At 34.7% G+C, this 18,909-nt stretch overlaps 1 protein-coding gene across 1 annotated transcript; it reads right to left on the bottom strand.

The window, feature by feature from the left end:
• Positions 1-12,244: 12,244 nt before the first annotated feature.
• Positions 12,245-15,058, bottom strand: LOC121248881 (ethylene-responsive transcription factor ERF054-like). The gene has a single exon (XM_041147491.1). The coding sequence runs from the start codon at positions 14,433-14,435 to the stop codon at positions 13,038-13,040; it is 1,398 nt and encodes a 465-aa protein (XP_041003425.1). The 5' UTR covers positions 14,436-15,058; the 3' UTR covers positions 12,245-13,037.
• Positions 15,059-18,909: the final 3,851 nt, after the last annotated feature.

Raw genomic sequence — 18,909 nt, 5'->3', positions numbered from 1 at the left:
CTCTTTGCTGCAGTCTTTTTAAAAACAATAGATTTTTGTCCTAGGTTAGATCCAGCATTTCATTTTGTAGATAATCGACAAGCATACATTTTTGGCTATTGTTCGAAGAAAAATTCTTCTTATTAATTATTATTTATTACTTCACACTTTATACTTTATGAAAAATATTCTTACACTATAAAAAATACTACCACACTTTATAAAAAATATTATAAATATAAATTTTAAAGTAAATAGTAACTGATGTATAGAATTCATCTTGTTTGAATATCTAAAGTTGCAAATTTTACTCGTTATTCTATATTTGAATCATATTAAATGTTTTTTTTCTTGGAATGAGTGAGTGGAAATCACTAGTGACAACTTCAATACAAATATTTTGTGCTCATCATATTGTTGGAAAATATGACATAAGATCGAAACCATTATTAACTATCATTTTTTATTATTTTTTCTTTTTCAAGCACTCTAATGTATATTTTAGAGGGTTTAATAGGACCTTTCACCCCATATTGTATCTTTAATTATAGTCAGTTTAATTGTCCATGAAAGAAAAAGAAAAAGAATAAAAAAAAAAGGAGGCATTTGCATGAATTCATCTCATCTTTGTACCTATGCAGTCGTATGCATAAGTAGGATTGTAGCCCTAATCATGCATACTATTTGCAGACCCTTTCGACCCTTTCAAAGAGCTAAAAGATAGATAATAAAAAAAAAAAAAAAAAAAAAAAAAAGACCCTTTCAAAGAGCTAAAAGATAGATATATATATATAAAAAAAAAAAAAAAAAAAAAAAAAAAAAAAAGACCCTTTCAAAGAGCTAAAAGATAGATATATATAAAAAAAAAAAAAAAAAAGAAAAAAAAAGAAAAAAAAAAGAAGGAAGGTTACGAAATATTAACAAATTTATGCACCTTTAAACTGTCGCCTTTTAAGTTACACGAACTAAAAAATAAATAGATCCATTACAAAATGGGTGTTAATATGGAGATAAAGTGACAATTTTAATAATTTAGTGCTTGTTTGGGATTTCAATAGGAGAAAGATTTTTTTATAATAGCACTTTTAATTATAAAGTTTTATTAAAATATTTTACTATTAAAAAATTATTTACTATTTGGTAAACATGCACCTAAAACGTTTTTTAAGTTAGTCATGGTGGTTTTCTTAAATGTAATATTAACTACAGTAGCTTTACAACAAAGTTTCAATTTGGTACTTTTTTTTAAAAGTGTATTTTCAGCTTTTTTTAAGTGCTTAAAAGAGTACTTTTTGTACAAATTTAAGATTACAGTGGATAATATAGCTTTTAGCTTTAATGTTTATAATTTAGAGCTCAACTATTAAAAAAATATTTATTGTTTGGTAATCATATGTTTAAAACATATTACGTTTATTTGAAAACAGTTTTAAAAGTACTTTTTGAGATAGTAATGATATCCTTTTTTGCTTCACTTGAGCGATTGACGGAGTTTGTGTGGTAGTTTCTATTGTCTAAACTCTTGAGGGAGACTTTGGGGGGTAACAATCCTTTCCAATATGTAACCAACAAGCTATGAGTTTAATAGTAAGTACTATATGTAAGACTAGGAGCTCTACTATGCCTTAAGAGGGTGTCTAAACATGCTCTATCTAAAGGTACTTCTATCTTATATCCTCTAATTGTTGTTATAAGGTCTTCTATTAGTTTTTGCTTTACCTTTTTGTTTTTTATTTCTCCTGCTGCTATTCACTCAACAAATTAGGAGTAGGGCACAGTGGAACTAGGACTAGAATTAGGACAGAGATTCTTTTGCCGATCCCACAGCCGCTAAAGGTAGCTGGAGCCAGGTTTTTTTTAAGGTTCTTTCTTCCCTACTTCCGCTGCCAAAGCTTAAAGATTAGTTGGTTTTTTAAAGATTATGACTACATTTTTTATAGTTTGAAAGTTGTAATTATCTAAAGTTGTATGGTCCATTGGCAATCTTTTTTAAAATTGGAACTACATTCTGCATTATCCAAAAAGCACGTTGGAGGAAAATATCAAAATTAATACTTTTTCTCAAACATACTTTTTAGCTTATTTGAAATTAAAAAGTACTTTAATATATGACACACAAATAACCTAATTTTATCATTCAAGAGTTTTTAAGTTTATTTAAATATTTTTTTAAGACTCCTAACACAATCTCAAACAGACCCTTTATAAATTTACCAAACATACTATTTTTTCTTCAAAAGGGCTTTTAAGTTATTAAAAGGATTTTTTAAATCTCCAAACTCATTTTCAACCTTACATTTAGGCCCGGTTTGGATATAGAGGTGAGATGACCTCAATCTGAACCAAAAACTCACCTCTTATACAAACGGTGAATGTGAGATTTGAAAGATGGTTTTAAATTTTTTCATGTAATGACAAATTGTCATTACTTCCCTCGAGCCACACTCGAGGGAAGTCTCGAGCGAACAATCTGTGTGATGTTCGCTCAAGCCACAGTCGAGCGAACATCAAGTGGACGTTGTCTAAGGGCACTATTCGATTTTTTGGGTTGGTAATTTATTAATAGTATATTAGTATTATTTATAAATATATTTATAAATAAAAAGAATCATTGTAAACAAAATATATTTATAAATATATTTTTTTAATGGATCTCGCGATAGATTACTTATTTACATACACGGGGAAGTTTGTAACATATTTCTTTACAAATTAGCATCTCTGATTTTAGAAGGTCTATACATAGATTTATTTTAATAAATGATTGGTTTATACGTAATTTTTACAATAATAAAATTATAAAATAAAATGATTTTATATGAGACAGACTATACAATAGATATATAGACAAAACATTTTCTTTACTCTATGCTGAGTTGTTGAGAATATTATAGGATAGAATTTTGCCAAAACAAAGGAGTAATTTTCAATCATCAATGGCATATGGTGTTTGCATAAAGTAAGTTTAAAAGCTGGGCAAAATGACCATTAATACTTGAAAATGGAAAATGATTTTAAGCACAATATTTTTATAAAAAATATTTTATAAATATCTTTTTAATTATTTCATTTTTTGTAAATAAATAATATTTTTATTTGATATTTTATAATATTATTATGAAATATATAATAAAAATGAAATTAGGGTAGGTAATTTATACATTACTATTACTTATTTATAAATATATTTATAAATAAAATAAGTTCAAACAAAAACTATGCAATAATTGGTGGGACTTACATCTATCAAATCTCGAAAAGTTAAAACTATCTCATCTCACTTCTAAATCCAAACATACTAAATTTTTAAAAATCATCTCATATTATCTTAACTTAATAATTTTATTATTATTTATAAATCATTTCAATTCATCTCATCTCATTTGAGTATTCAAACGGAGTCTAGTAAGCATATTACAAAATGAACAAAAGTTTGAAGGACGAAAAGAGAACGAACACTATTCCACAAAACTTATTTATATATTGGTAGTTTGAATTTGCAGGCCTTGGGTTGTAGAAACCCTCAAAGTTCAAGTTTGACCAAGCTTTAAATATTTTATTAAACAATGAAATACACTAAGAACTCTCCAATTATGTGTTAGGAAAGATAAGAAAAAAAAAGTATAGAAATACAATATTTATGTAGTTCGACAACGTGCTTACGTTCACAGAGTTGCAGGAGATTTTATTCAGAAGAAAGTTGAATACACAATGCGTCAGTATTGTGGCCGTGCGAAATAATACAATATATAAATGAGAAATACTCTAGCCACAAATAAATTACACAAAAGTAATCCTTCAAATTGGTGTGGCATGATGTGGTTTGTCAGATTATGAAATTATTTGTATTGTAAAATATATCTAATAAACTACATAAAATCATGTCAGTTTGTAGGATTATTTTTATGTTATCTTTTTCTGGCTGTAGTAATACTCTATATAAATATATAGTGAAACCTTAATTAGTGGATAAACCCTAATTAGTGAGTCAGTTGAATAGCGAAGAACAGGTCTAAGCCTATGCTCCATAGCCCAAGTCTTATTTAGAATCCACAGGAAAAAAAAAAAAAAACAATGAGTTTTTGTCAAGTTGGGTTATCAAATCGGGCCACCACAAAACTAAAGCAACCTCCACACAAAAAGCCCAACATTTCTCTCACTTGGAGACGAGTACAACCATACTATCAACCACCCGGCTTTGAAACCTCCAACCCTATAGCCCATAGCTCTTGTCCTCAAGCTAGAAGACCAATTGAAGTTGTGCACAATTTCAATTTCTCATATGTAACACCCTTAGTTAACATATTTGCAGTTTTCTTGCTTCCACAAATCTTCTCAAGTATCAGCTAATCATCTTGAAGAAGAGATCAAATAAAATGATATCTAATTTGGATATGTTTGGTATTGAAAATAAATGCTGAATTCTTGGCAAGGAATATGACACTTTGAATATCACTGTAGAGAGTACCATTCTCATTCTTCTTACGCAACTCCTCCAAGAAATTATGTAACCAAATAATCTCCTTTGAGACTTCAGATACAACAATATACTCTTCTTCTATGGTAGACAGAACAATAGTCTTTTGCAAGTTTGAACTCCAAGACACAATAGTACCACCAGAGTATATACAAAACCTATAGTACTCTTTCGGTTATAAATATCACCAGATAGATCACTATCAACATAACCTTGCAACTTCAAACTAGGTCCATTAAAGCAAAGATACGTATCTGAAGAACCCCTCAGATACCTCAGAATCTACTTTACTGCTTCTCAATATTGTTTTCCTGAAACACTCATGTACCTACTCCCAATTCCCACTATATGGGCAATGTCTGGTCTCGTACAGACCATAGCATATGTTAGAGAGCCAATAGCTTAAGCATAGGCTGCCTTACTCATTTAATCATGCTCCTCCTCGATCATTGGTGACTAATCCTTCCTAAGTATGAAATGACTTCCCAAAAGTGTGCCCATTGGTTTTGCTTTGTCCATATTGAACATGCTGAGAAGTCTTTAACATACTCTGTTTGTGAAAGTCTCGATGCGCCTCTGACTCTATCTCTAATAATTCTCATGTCAAGGGTTTGCTTTCAGCTCCCAAATTCTTCATTTCAAACTTTTTCAACAAATGTTTCTTCAAATTGTTGATCTCATCAATAGACACTACAATAATCATATAATCCATATACAACAATAGAATTATATAGGAATTGTCAAAATACCTAGCATAACAATAGTGGTATGCCTGACATTGTATTTTCTGCATTGCACATGAAGTTGTCAAACTTTTTGTAGCACTGCCTTAGAGCTTGTTTCAGTCTATGCAAGCTCTTCTTCAATTTGCAAATGAGACTTTCCTTTCCTTGTACTATGAACCCTTTTGCTAATGTATATAGATATCTTTTTTCCAAATCACCATAAAAAAAAAAATACATGTTTCACATCTAGCTGCTCAAGATGTAAATTCTTTGTAGCCACCATTTCTAGTACCAACCTATAAATGTTGTGATTTTAACAACTAGAGAGAAACTTCAGAATAGTCAATACCTCTTTTCTGCTGAAACTATTTCACAAAAAAGTTTAGTTTTATACCTCTTGTTGTCATCATGCTCGATCTTTAACTGATATACCAACTTATTGTGTAAAACATTCTTCCCTATTGAAGTTCAGTTAGCTCTCCATGTATGATTCCCTAATAAAAAGTCCATCTCATCTTTCATTGCTGTCTATCACATGCTCAAATTCTCATCTTGCAAAGTTTAATAATAACTCTGCTGCTCACATCCCTTAGTCAATATAATATAATTCAAAGTGGGTGAAAATCGCTCCTGAAGTTTGGTAGTCCTGAAAGACCTACTGATATGAACCCGTGGGAATAAAATCTCTTGAACCCACAATCAACTTGAAAACTTATACAGGAAAGCCAAAATCAAGCCAATGGAAAATTTAGACTCGTTGAGAAACTCGTTTCAAGAACCTAGATTATATGAAAATCTAGACCCGTTGAAGAATCTATCTCAAGAACCTAAATTATAAAGAAGAATGCCACAAAGGCTGTGATTTGTCTTTGATAAGTTCAAAAGTTCATTGAAAAATAAGAGGAGATAAACTCAACTCACAATGAATAAATTCATCAAATTTCATAAATTAATTAAAATGAGGTTACAAAGAGTATTTAAACCAAAACCTAATTAAAACCCTAACTAAAATAAATCTTCATCCTCCAAAAATACCCCTGAGTGAATAGTGCCTCGACTACTGTACTCGGCTACAGTAACTTATATATCTCAATCCCCTAAAAATCCTTTTCCAAAATACCCTTGGGCGAAATACAAGGCCTTCCCAAAAGAAACCTTAGCTGTAAATTAAAACAACTCCTAAACTACCTTTAAAAACTTCTTTTAAAACCCTAGTTCATAAAATATAAAACATATGTTGGCCAAACATCCTCAAGCCCCATTATTCTAGGCTAATTTATTTAACTAATAAAATAAGCTCTTTTAATGAATTAAATAAGGTCCAAACAATAACTCTAGCTTATGTCTTCCATAACTTGTATCAAGTGACTCAAAACTGGATCTTCATCCTTCAAGCTCATCTTGAATATTGGGCTCTTGCTAGACTCGTCCCAAGTAGATTGCATCAATCCTTACATTGACTCCTTGATCTTCTTGGCTCTTGATCTTGTAATTGGCTCATCTGAAACTTGCAAATGATCTTTAAGACTAGGTTCATTTTGGTGCCCATCATTACAAATAGCAACTGGAAGTATAGACAACTCTAGATCTGACTGTGGAATAATATGAATGGATGCACTAGACTCACTCTCTCCTTGATACTTCCGCTCTACACCTTCATCTCAAGAAGTTCATCCAGGCTTACAAACTCATACTCATGGGGAATTGCATCTACAGTATTTGCTGTTGTACTAGATTTGTTCTTGGACATGGCTTTCTCATAAAAATCACATTCTCACTCTTGATGATTTTCGATTATGATCATCCCAAAATTGGAAGCCAAACGACTCATCCCCATAGCCGATAAAGTAACACATTCTTGATTTTTCACCAAGCTTGTTGCGAGCATTAGAATTAATATGAATATAGGAAACACAACAAAAAGTTTATAAGTGAGAAAGTTTTATCTGTTTTCTGCTCTAAACCTCATCGAGTAATCTACACTCTAAAGAAATTGATGGCCCATGGTTAATCAGATAAGCTGCAGTGTTAATTGAATCTACCCACAATGTTTATGGTAATCTAGCATGCAACCCCATGCTCCTGGCTCGTTCATTGATTGTCCTATTCATATGGTTAGCGACGCCATTCAATTGTGACGTCTCAGGAATAGTCTTCCTCATTTGATATCATACGTTGCACAGTACTCCTTAAACTCTCTATCAATGTACTCTCCACCATTATCAAATCTCAAACATTTCAATTTCAAATCTATTTTAGTCTCAACCCTGGCTTTCTATTTATTGAATGTTTCAAATACATCAGATTTATTTTTCAGGAAATAGATCCATACTTTTTTGCTATAGCCATCAATAAAGGTGAGGTAGTACGGAGAACCTCCAATAGATGAAACCAAGGAAGGCCCCCACAAGTATGTGTGTACAAGTTCCAGCTTTCTTAACCTCAGTACTCTGCTACCCTTCAAGAAACTGACCTTTTTTGCTTCCCTAGAATACAACTCTCACACATATCCAGATGAATTGATTTCAGTTATGGTAGCTTTCTCTTTGACATATGTATCTTCATCCATTTTTGTCTCATATGACCAAGCATGCAGTGCCATGGCTCTGCATTATTCTCAGTTTTAATGACAACAATCATATTTCTTAATCCTAATATCGTATACAAAATGTCGATTCTCTGACCATCCAAGACCATCGTTCCTTTTGTAATATACCATATACCACCCAAAAAACCTATCGAATTACTGTCATCATTAAGCTATTCTATAAAGATAAGGTTTTTCTTCAACTCGGGAACATGTTTGACTTTATGTAAAGTCCACACATTTATGTTTGAGAGTATAATGCATATATCTCTCATTCCCACGACATCCAGTGCTTCTCTACCAGCCAAATACACCTTACCAAAGTCATCAACAATATAGTTTTGCATGACTTCTCAATGTGAAGTGGTGTAAAATGAAGCTCCTAATCTAACACCCAATCATTAGTGGGACTATGAACTACAAGAAATAGAGCATCCTATACTTCCTCAGTCACTGTTTTTGCAACGTCATTTTGAATCTTCTTTGTATTTTTTGTAATTTCTCTTGAAGTGACCCATCTTGCCTCAATTCCAGCAAGTACTTTGTTGCCCAGACCTTGACTTGCTCTGCTCCTATTTCTCGATTTTGATCTACCCTTATTTGAGTTCCTCTCAAGTACTCTACCCCGAGTGTCAACATTAAGAGTAGAACCTGAACCTGATGTCTCACTAGAATCTCTCTTGCACACCTCCTCAACAAGAAACAAATATCATATATCATCATATATCAGTTTCGTTTTATCGGTAGAATTACTCACAGTCATTCTGATGGCCTTCCAACTATTAGACAATGAGGTCAAAGAGAATCAAACTCAATTTCAACAGATGACAATTGATTTGTGATACTATTAAACTCGTTTAGATATTGTGCAACAAACGTTTCAGATTGAATAACTTCTTCATTAGATGCACCTTGTTATTAGCAGACGGCTTCTCATACATGCTAGATAAGGTTGCCATATGATCCACAGTGGTCTTTTGCTTGATAATGTTGAGTGCAACTGATCTTGATAGGGTAAACTAAATGATCCAAAGAATCTGTTGATCTAATAAGTTCCAATCTGCATCTTCCATGTTGTCCGACTTCTTCCCCAACAGAGGAAAATGAAGTATTTTCTTGTAAAGATAATCTTCAATCTGCATTCCCCAATACTCAAAATTCATGCAAACTTCTTGATTCTGGCCATCGTTCTCACTCAAACCCGGACATGGCTCTTGATACCGATTATTGAGAATGAAAAGAGAAAAAAGTAAAGCAAAACTAAAATTAATTACACAAGAACATGAGATTTATGTAGCTTGGCAACATGCCTACATCTACGGAGGCGCAAAGTATTTTATTCAGATGAAAGTTGAATACATAGTGCGGCCGTACGACGGCCGTACGAAATGATACAATACATATAAGTATATAGTGAAACCCTAATTAGTGGATAATCCCTAATTAGCAGGTTGGGTCAGTTGAATAGCTAAAAATGGGTTTAAGTCTGTGCTCCATGGCCCAAGCTTTATTAAAAATCCAAAAAAAAATGGCAACAAATTTTTGTTGGATCGAGTCATCAAATTGAGAGATCACAAAACAAAAACAAAACCAGCCTCTACACAAAAAGCAAACATTATGTTGCGAATAAACGCAAAACATTTGATTATAGAAATGGTATATTTTCCTCTTAAGAGTATTGTCATTGGTTTCATCAAATTTATATCTAAAACTTGATGAAAAGTACATATTTTTCATAATTCCAAAATCTTCCTAGCCATAACTCCATATTAGATTAACTATTGGATTAGTCAAAATAATAATATAATATTATTTTTTTAGTAATAATATTTTTAATTTATTTTTTTCATATTTTACAATTACACTGACTATATTTTAATTAATAATTTAATTTGATACTTAAATTATTATTTCTCAACTTAAATATATTGTGGCTCAAAATTGAAAAATAATAATTTAAGTAAATAAAATAATGGTTATAGAGTGTGAACAATTAGTCTTTAAATTTGAAGATGAACTTAAATGTGCTGTAGCTCAAAATTGAAGATTTTAGTATATATTGAATCCAATACAATTATTTTAAATACAAATTCATCAAATTTTAAAAATGGCACTCATTTGATGAGTCTAATGTCAATACTCTTAGAAAGAGTGAGGTTGAAATTGAACAACATGAGAGAGATTAATCAGTTTGAAGCTGAATAAAGAAAACCATCACTTCCACAATATTAATTAAAAATAATAATTGTAAAAAAATAACAAGCTCCAAGAACTCTTTTGACCCAAGATTTATACCTGACATCTCACTCTTTTAGTTTAAAGTTTACATGGTCCAAGTTTTTACACGTTCATCTGGCCATCTTTTCATGTTGTTGAATGAACAATGGCTGGATGTCCAGTCTATGCCCTAAGAACTTGGAGAAGCAATTAAAAAATGCAAATTACATTGAATAATATATATATATATTATGGTAGTCACATCCATCTTGAATTCTATATACTTACCCATACCAAATCTCAATATAAAAACATGCAAGCCCAGCCAACTGCCAAGATTGTTTCATATTTTAATCTTACTGCATTATTTTCCAAGTCTTATCACGACCTAATTAAGTTTAAAATAAGTTTTTTTCTGATCAAGTTCATCGTTATCGTGCCGTCAGAAATAAGAAATGTGAGTGATCTCATGGGACGGCAACAGGCCCAACCTTACCCATACAGTCAATGGCCTATCTCGAAATGTTTATATAATTACACAATTAATGTGGGAAGCTTGTCTTGGAGTATGTGCTGATCCCTGATTACTTCTTTGTTTGTGGAGTTCGGAGATGGGATAAACAATTCTTAAAACTGCAGAAAATGGAAGGCTTATCATCTCTCCCAATTATGAGATTCTATTCCACCAAGCCATGCAGGTTTTAATTAACATCTTTTGGTAATCGGTAATCGGCTAGTTGTCACTACTATGAACATGTTTTTTGAAATTAAGTATAGAATATTTGATTAAAATATATGGTTGAAAATGGAGTCGGAGTTCAAATTAAGATGATATTATAATAAACTAACTGGAAAAAGAAAAAGAAAAAGAATTTAATCATTTGATAATATTCTAACATTAACCTTGATGGACGGTACGGGAAAAAGCTACCAACTCTGTGACACAACATGCTGTGACGAGCGCATGTTTCTTTTTCCCATCTTTTGGCCTTCCTTCTTAGCCTTGGAATACCAGCTTTCACCTGAGTTCTGATCAGGATATAGCTTCTTTGTCCAGAAACTGGCCAATTTGGAGCTGCTGTTGGTTCTTTTGGGCAACAAAACTCTCATGGCACTGTTTGATTGTTGGACTCTACTAAGATCAAATCAGTTCAGTCTAATTTTAAGTTATGTCTAACATTCAAATACTTAACTATCAAATCATTAAACTCATCTCAACTCAAAACCTCTTTACACGTGGGACTCATAATATTTTTCAATTCAATACCTCTTTACACACGGGACCCACAAACTTTTTTAAATTTTTATAAATATATTTAAACTCATTTTAATATCCAAATATATCTAAACTCATCTTAAATAGACTCCACAAAACTTACTCCACCATCTCAACTCACTACTATGCATAAAGAACTCAATTTATTTCAACTCAACTCAACGTCCAAACGCAATCTTACAATAACCTGGAAATACCCCATGAATGCCATGGAATTAAATGAGTTGTGTAGGTTGTTTATATCTTACGGTGAGATATTGATTTTGTATAGTTTGTGAAGTTTGTGTGTAGTTCTTTCAAGAAAATGCTTATTTATGATAGTTATTTCTTAAAAAAATAATTATTAAATGACAAAATGAATCTATTTTTGTTACAAATGATCATTCTCTATCAAAGAACACATCAACCTCAGATTTTCTGATCTCAAAGCTTACTCGGAGGAGTAGAGTGCTTTCTTCTTTGAATGGAAATATCAAAACACCAGATTCATTTGCATTGCATATAAGACAAATCAAGCCTCTCCAAAGTTTATAAACCCTTAAAACTCTCTTGGAATCTGAGTCTTATCCAAATCGAGTCTCGAAATCACTTCACCATCCTACTTTGCAAGCAAATCCACAACTTGGCTGACCGCAGTATACACATGGCCAACCTGAACACTCAACCTTGACTTTGCTGCAACTATGTCCTTCCAAACAGGCAGCAATGAACTCTAGCAACCCCATTCAATCAGAATCAGAATTAGGCTCAATATGAAGGAAATTTAAATTGATTGACCATCCAACACATGAGTCTTGACTTCTGTCATGGTATTAGAACCCTGCCAATAATAAGAGGAAAAACCAGCTGTTCTCCCAGCAGAATCCGAGGACAAGTTCACAACATGTTACCAAACAATTCGAAGCTTCATATTTTGGAACCCCGAAGAACAATCTGAATCGTACTGAGTGTGAGGTAAAATCAACAAGCCTAAGCACAAGTAGTAAACAAATAAAAGTGGAACATCACCCATACATTAATGACAATGAGAATGCTGCAAATTGTTTGATCTGTCATTACAACTAGTACTGAAAAAGAAAAGGGAATTTAACATTACAATGGTACGATTAAAACAAACTACTCAATGTACAGAATCACAAACTGATTCCATCTTCCGAGCTGAAAAACAAAGCTCTTGATGGACGGGCCAACTAAGGAGATCACAAAACCGTCTCCTGTGCCGGTCCAGCACTAGATCAACTACAACTATTGCATGTCCTTAACAACAACAAAAGCTAAAACATCACTGCTGAACAATGCCTACAGTCTACAGACACGCATGATACTACTACAACAAGGATTAAAAGCCTTGGCACGCAAGGAATGAGCTGTACTGCCACTGCTGAAAGGCCGGGAAAAATAGGCAGCCTTTTGAAGCAGATTGAGTGGGGGAGAATCTAAGGTATAATTAGGTGGGGAAGTGCTTATTAACTGCAGAAGAAGTTAAAGCAAAGATGTTTTGAACTTTGAAGCTTCAAAGATCCTATGAAAGTTAGGAAACCTCCAAATGGAATCACAGGTTGTTTTGTGAAAAAAGTGCAACCAGTGAGAGGGAAAGGTGGGACTCAAGACTAAACTCTCCTAAAATGCAAATTGCAAAGAGTAGAAGGATAGTGCGAGGCTATCTAATCTTCCTTCCACAACTTAGTGAAGAAGTTCTGCCTGGGTGGGGGAGGTTGTGGATGTGGTGTGTGCACGGCTTTCGACCACTAATGATGATTATCTAATAAATGACTTTCAATCGTGATCCTTCCGAAAGAAGGGTTTCATTGGACAAGATGAGGAGGAGGAGGAGGAGGCCGAGGTTAAGTTCTCTTGCTGCCTCTGAAGATCAGAATCATTGAATTCCTGCTGATTCCGATTAGCAAAGGGAAGCTGTGTCTGCAACAGTAGATTATTGGTAGTGTCCAGATCGTCCCACACAGGACTACCCGGCCCCCAACCTCCTGCTGCAATTGCATTGAACCAAGCCTCTTGCATGTCTCCCCATACTAATTCCTGTGACTGTGAAACACCTTCACCTACATCAGCACCTGCTGCAATAGCCTGGATTTCATCACTCGCTGCAGCCTCGCTTGAACCCAATCCTGAATCACTGTCTGGATTATCTTCTCGAGTCTGTAGCGGTGGCTGTGGAAGTGGTGGTGGTGGCATCATCTCCATATTCAAAGCCTGAAAATCACGGCCTTCCGGAGCTTGTTCAGGTTGCTTCGAGGACCGACTTGGCCTTGAACTTGCATGCGGAGTTGAGGGAGAAGAGGTAGTCGAACTAGGTTCTATTGACGCTGCTTTTTCCTGATTAAGAAAGAGCTCAGGAAAATTGAGCCGAGCATTCTCGCCTCTCAACTTGAAGGCCTCGCGATCATATGCCAAGGCAGCATCTTCGGCTGTGTCGAATGTGCCGAGCCAAAGGCGAGTCCTATTGCGAGGGAGACGGATTTCAGCGACCCATTTTCCCCAATGTCGTTGTCTCACACCCCTATAGAGCTTGGTTGTATTTAGGGGCTGCAACGGAGGCCTAAACAACGGCCTACCGTCCGGCCCCAACCTATTCATCATCAGCATCCTTCCTCTGGGGCTTAGATTCAATGCATCACTCCAATATTGAAGAAGGTGCTGCTGTTGCTGGGGGTGCATCAGCGCCGCGTCTCCGCCCAAGAACGGCGGATAAGCGATGTTTTGTTGTTGCTTTGAGGTGAAAGAAATCATGTCCTGCTGATTTTGGGGTACTTGCAGCTGTGGTGGGTGGTACATCGGCAAAGTTGCACTAAACTGGTGGGGATATTGAAAAGATTGTTGAGACCCATCAAAAGCAAAAGGAAACACAATTCTGGAAGGGGGACAAGGAGTGAGGGAGGAAGTTGAAGTAGGAGATGGAGATGGAGAGCTGGGAATTGAAAAGGTAGGTGGTTGGTGAGATAAAGAAGCAGAAGACATAATTGGGTCTTGACGTTCCGGGCTTCGGATCTTCTTGAGAGGCCTATTCGACATGGAAGCATCATCAAAAACGGGCTTCCATCGCCGTCTCTCAGAGCTAAAATCAAGATCCTTGCCTTTGTCAATCTCCCAATCTTGGTTCATCTTCTGTGATTCATCAACACTCATCTTGGATTTGCCACTATTCTTAGAAGCCATCGGAATCCAAAAACAAATGACAATCACAAACCAATATGTATTCGCTCTGCTCTGCTCTGCTCTCTCTCCCTGACTCGCTCTCTTAAGGCTCCGATAAGGAAAATCTGGCGACAATTCTATGTATAGAATGACTGAAGAGAATACGAGATGGATCAGCGGATCACCAAAGTAAGTGGATATCAGAACAGGTTCCTCTTCGAATCGAAAGAATAGATATCCCAAATACAAAAAGCACGGAAATTTAGTCACCGGATTAAAATCTGGTCAAGAATTTTTTTTTTTTAAAATAAAAAAACGTATATTGGAACCTGGTTTTGATTTCAAAAACTAATCCGACCGAACCAAAAACAGAATCGGATACCAAAAGCGTTTAGGTGCAAGTAACCCATCCCAAATCTCCGAACATGAAGCAGAAAAACGGAGGAGAGAGCGAGCTCGCTGTGAATAAAAAGAGGAAATCCCAGTCGGGCGTTGATGTTTTTGAAGGGTCTGCGTGGGTTCCCTCGGCGTGAATTGGAGAGAATTCGGAGGTGAAAGCAGAGGAGCTAGAGGTTTCTTTTGAGTGAGGTAAAGAGAGACTTGGGAGGGGTTTATAGGAGAGCAGAAAAAGATTGTGGAGGCCTTTTTGGGTTTAGAGATATAGAGAGAGAGAGAGAGAGAGAGAGATAGAGAATATGTACAAGTCTTGTGGTTGGTTGGCTCTGTTTGGGCCCACGCGGCTTGATTTCTTTTTACTTTCGTTGCTTCCACTCCAATTCCTCTTCACCTTTGAAATATTATTAAATTATTTCGCAAGAAAAAAAAAAATCTTGGGTTATTTTATATTTGTTATTATAAAAAGTATTTATATTTTGATTTGCACAGTATATAGTATAGTTATAATAAAAAGTAAAATATCATCTTTTTTACTAGAAGAAATAATATATTTACACGTCGATTTTGGAAGTCATTTTTAGAATTGAGGAATAATTTATATAAATTTTAAATATACAAATCTCGCATAAATTCTTTATAAAAATATAAACTCTAACATAAAAACTATGTTTTCAGATGTGGCTCACTTACTTACAAAAGGGCCTACGCAATACTTGAATATCATTTGTATATCATTCTCAATCCATTCATTTTATCTTATTTTTTTAGTAAATATCAATCAAATATAAATATTTTTTAATATCAAATTTTTAAATTTGATGTAATGTAATCATTACAATTTTATCACATTTTTAAATAAAATATAAAAATAATTTTAATTTTTATAAATCTTAAAACAAAAATAATATTTAAAGATATATTATAATAATATTTTAACTTAGAGAAACGATATTTGTAATCGTAGAGTATACAAACGTCGTACAATCCATTTGAAAAAATTAAGTAAATACGAGACCCTTTTAATAATGGACCACGTTTTTTTTCAAAACTATTGAAAGACATTTGCGCACTCCACAACTGTCCAAAGCATTAGTACTCTTTAACTTAGTAATATTTTTATTCAATTTTCTCACTCTCATTTTTCAAAATTCAATAAAATATCTTAACTCAAACTATTTCATTACTATTTACAAATCATTTCATTAGCATTCACAGATTTTTTATCTCATCTCAACATTCAAATTAGACCTTACTCGTCTATGATTGATATTTAATATTACTAAAAGTAAAATTCTCGAAATATGCATGACATGTATTTTAATTTTTTTTCAAAAAAAGTCATTAATATTGTTTTACTTAAAAATTTTGCTAGACACATCAGGGTGTATCGATCCTGAGGGGGATAATGAAAAGGGTGGCTATACAGTCACCATTGAGAATTTTGGCAGGGCTATCCTTAGTTCATTTTATATTTTTTTTACATGTATTTTTTAAAAAAAAATCAGAATATTATTATAAAATACTTATTTAATTATTAAGTAAAAATAATAAAAAAAAATTTAGCAGTAACCCCAACCAAGAGCTACTAGCGGAAAGAGTAGTATTTCCTTAATGAAAATTCTTAAAAAAACAAAATCAGAAAAGGATTACAAATGAAATGGGAAAGGTTTCTGATATTTTATGGTCAAAGAATTATATAAACCGTATGATAGGCCATGATTAACACGTATTATTTGAAAATCTCTCTCTCTCTCTCACCTTCAACTGTTGCAAAATCAGTGGTCGCCAATGTAAAGTTACTTTAAGGGCTCGTTTGTTTTCAGAGATGAGATGAGATGAGATGAGATTAAAATCAGTGGTCGCCAATATCGTGGGGGTTTCAAAATCTAAGGAAAAAAAAAAAGTCGCTGTCAGTTCGTACGTGGCCGACAGTGACTGGCTTGGGAATCTGATATATATATAAACAACGTGCTTCTCTGACCCAGAAAACAATAAAATTAAAAAGTTCCGCGCGTAGTGGAAACACAAGGGTCTGTGGTATGATATTCTTTCGGTAGTACTAGGTTTTTATTTTATTACTCGACAAAAATTAAAATCAATTAAAAAAAATGATCCACTGCCCTAAAGCAGCACTCCCCGGGGCGGAGGTGCCCACTTCCCAACCCGCCCCTGCATGGGTCGGGTGGTGCATCTTGAGGGTGGGGAGTCTTGTCTGTATGTTGGGAGCGGATTGGCTCCCTGGTTCGTCTATCTCTCACTGTCTATCGCCCATTAACAATAAAAAATAATAAAACAAATTCAAAAAAATACAAAACAATCAACAAACAACAATAAATTTATAGATCTAGTACAAATCTATTATCCAAAAATAAACCAAAGAAATTACAAAATCCAAACACCATGGCACACAAAAGAAAAATACCATCACGGCACACGTCAAGACCACAGCGGGACCGTGGGTTTGAGCAAATGAACTGGGTCACGAATGGTCGTGGTTCCATGGCCACGCTTCAAGAACTAGTCATCGAGAAGAAAAACAACAAACTAAAAAGGAGAAGAAGAAGAAGAAGAAGAAGAGGAAGAGGAGGAGGAGGAGGAGGAGGAGAATGTAAGAAAGAAGAATTTGTAGAGGAAGAGAAATTGAGATAGAAGAGAGGAGAGGAGAGGAGAGGAAAAGCGGCAGAGGGAGAGAGAGAGAGAGAGATAAGAGAGGAGAATGATTTAGGGTTATTGGTAGGGTACCATTTAAATCTTATTGGTAGGGTACCCTTCCCCCACAATTAGGGGTGGGCGGTTGGGCACCGCCCCTGCCTACTCGTGTCAATCGCCCTGCCCCTGCCCGTAGGAAGAAAAGGGTGTAGAGACAGGGGGCGGGTTGGGCCCAGACTTGCTCTCATTTACCCCTCCCTGCTCCGGCCCAACCCATTTTTCTCAAAATGATATCATTTTATACTTAGGTCCTTACGTATAAAAGTTAAAAACGCTAACTCTAAACCATTTTTCTCTATTCTCTCTCGCTCTCCCTCCCTCCGCCGCTTCTTCTCTCCAACTCTCCTCCCTTCTTTCTCAATTTCTCTCCCTCCCTCCGCGAGTTCTTTTTTCTCTCCCCATCCTCTTCTTCTCTTTTTCCTATTTTTAATTTTTAATTTTTCTTCTTGAATCTGGACGTCGAGTTCTGTGAATCTATATTAGTTTATTTTATTTTATTTTATTTCGCACCAAACTTGTTTTTGTTTAACTTGTTTGTTGGTATCTTGGTTGTTTTCTGTTTTCTTTGAATATGTTTATTTTTTTCGATTGTGACAGCTATGTTGGTTGGCAGAAGTGAAGGGGGAGGGGGAGGGGGAGGGGGAGGGGGAGGGGTGGACGGACCACTGGTCCGTTCCCGCACCCCAGAACATGGATGGGGGCCTTGCCCTCGGGGGCAAAAACTCCATCCTTGCCCATTGTGGGCGTGGGGTGTACCCCGCCCCCCAGGGTTGCCCAAGCCGCCCAGGAAAGACAAGGTTGGTGGATGGCAGGGTGGCGGAGGGCAATGCCTCGCCACCTATCAATATAGTGCCGTGAACAAATAGATTACTCATTTACAAGATAAATGTGTGATTATTACGTAGCCATAAAGTACGGATATGTGGTATTTTTAACCTATCATAGGATGTCATATAGTTAAAAACTAATATTTATATAAACAATTTTAATGTTATGACATGTTGTGAGAGGTTGGGAGTATCTTGTAGTTCATACTCCAGGACAACCTAATAATTTCCCATGACAAATGAGGCATTACCCTACAACTTCTAACTCAATACTAGAAACATTGACCATTTGTTTTGTGTGATTACCTCCCATCCTTCTTACCATGTCATTAATGTTCACCAAGTTTGTTCAAGTGGCTCTTGTCTTAGAACTTCCAACCATGCATGTTATGTACGCCAACTGGAATGTTGATCATGACATCATTTTTTCTACTAACCAGTCACCATGACAGAATAGATAGGTATTGAGAGAACTTTGTTAAATGATAGAACTTATGAAATTAGTTTGCGACCCCACGTTTGTATTAACATTCATTGTTTGATTTAGGTCTTCAAATTTGATC

The sequence above is a fragment of the Juglans microcarpa x Juglans regia genome, chromosome 2D (assembly GCF_004785595.1).
Source record: "Juglans microcarpa x Juglans regia isolate MS1-56 chromosome 2D, Jm3101_v1.0, whole genome shotgun sequence".
In the NCBI taxonomy this organism is placed as follows: Eukaryota; Viridiplantae; Streptophyta; class Magnoliopsida; order Fagales; family Juglandaceae; genus Juglans; species Juglans microcarpa x Juglans regia.
This window is presented reverse-complemented; position numbering and strand designations above follow the sequence as displayed.

Excerpts from the sequence above, each read along its gene's own strand:
- LOC121248881 (XM_041147491.1), bottom strand. The coding sequence starts at position 14,435 with ATGGCTTCTAAGAATAGTGGCAAATCCAAGATGAGTGTTGATGAATCA.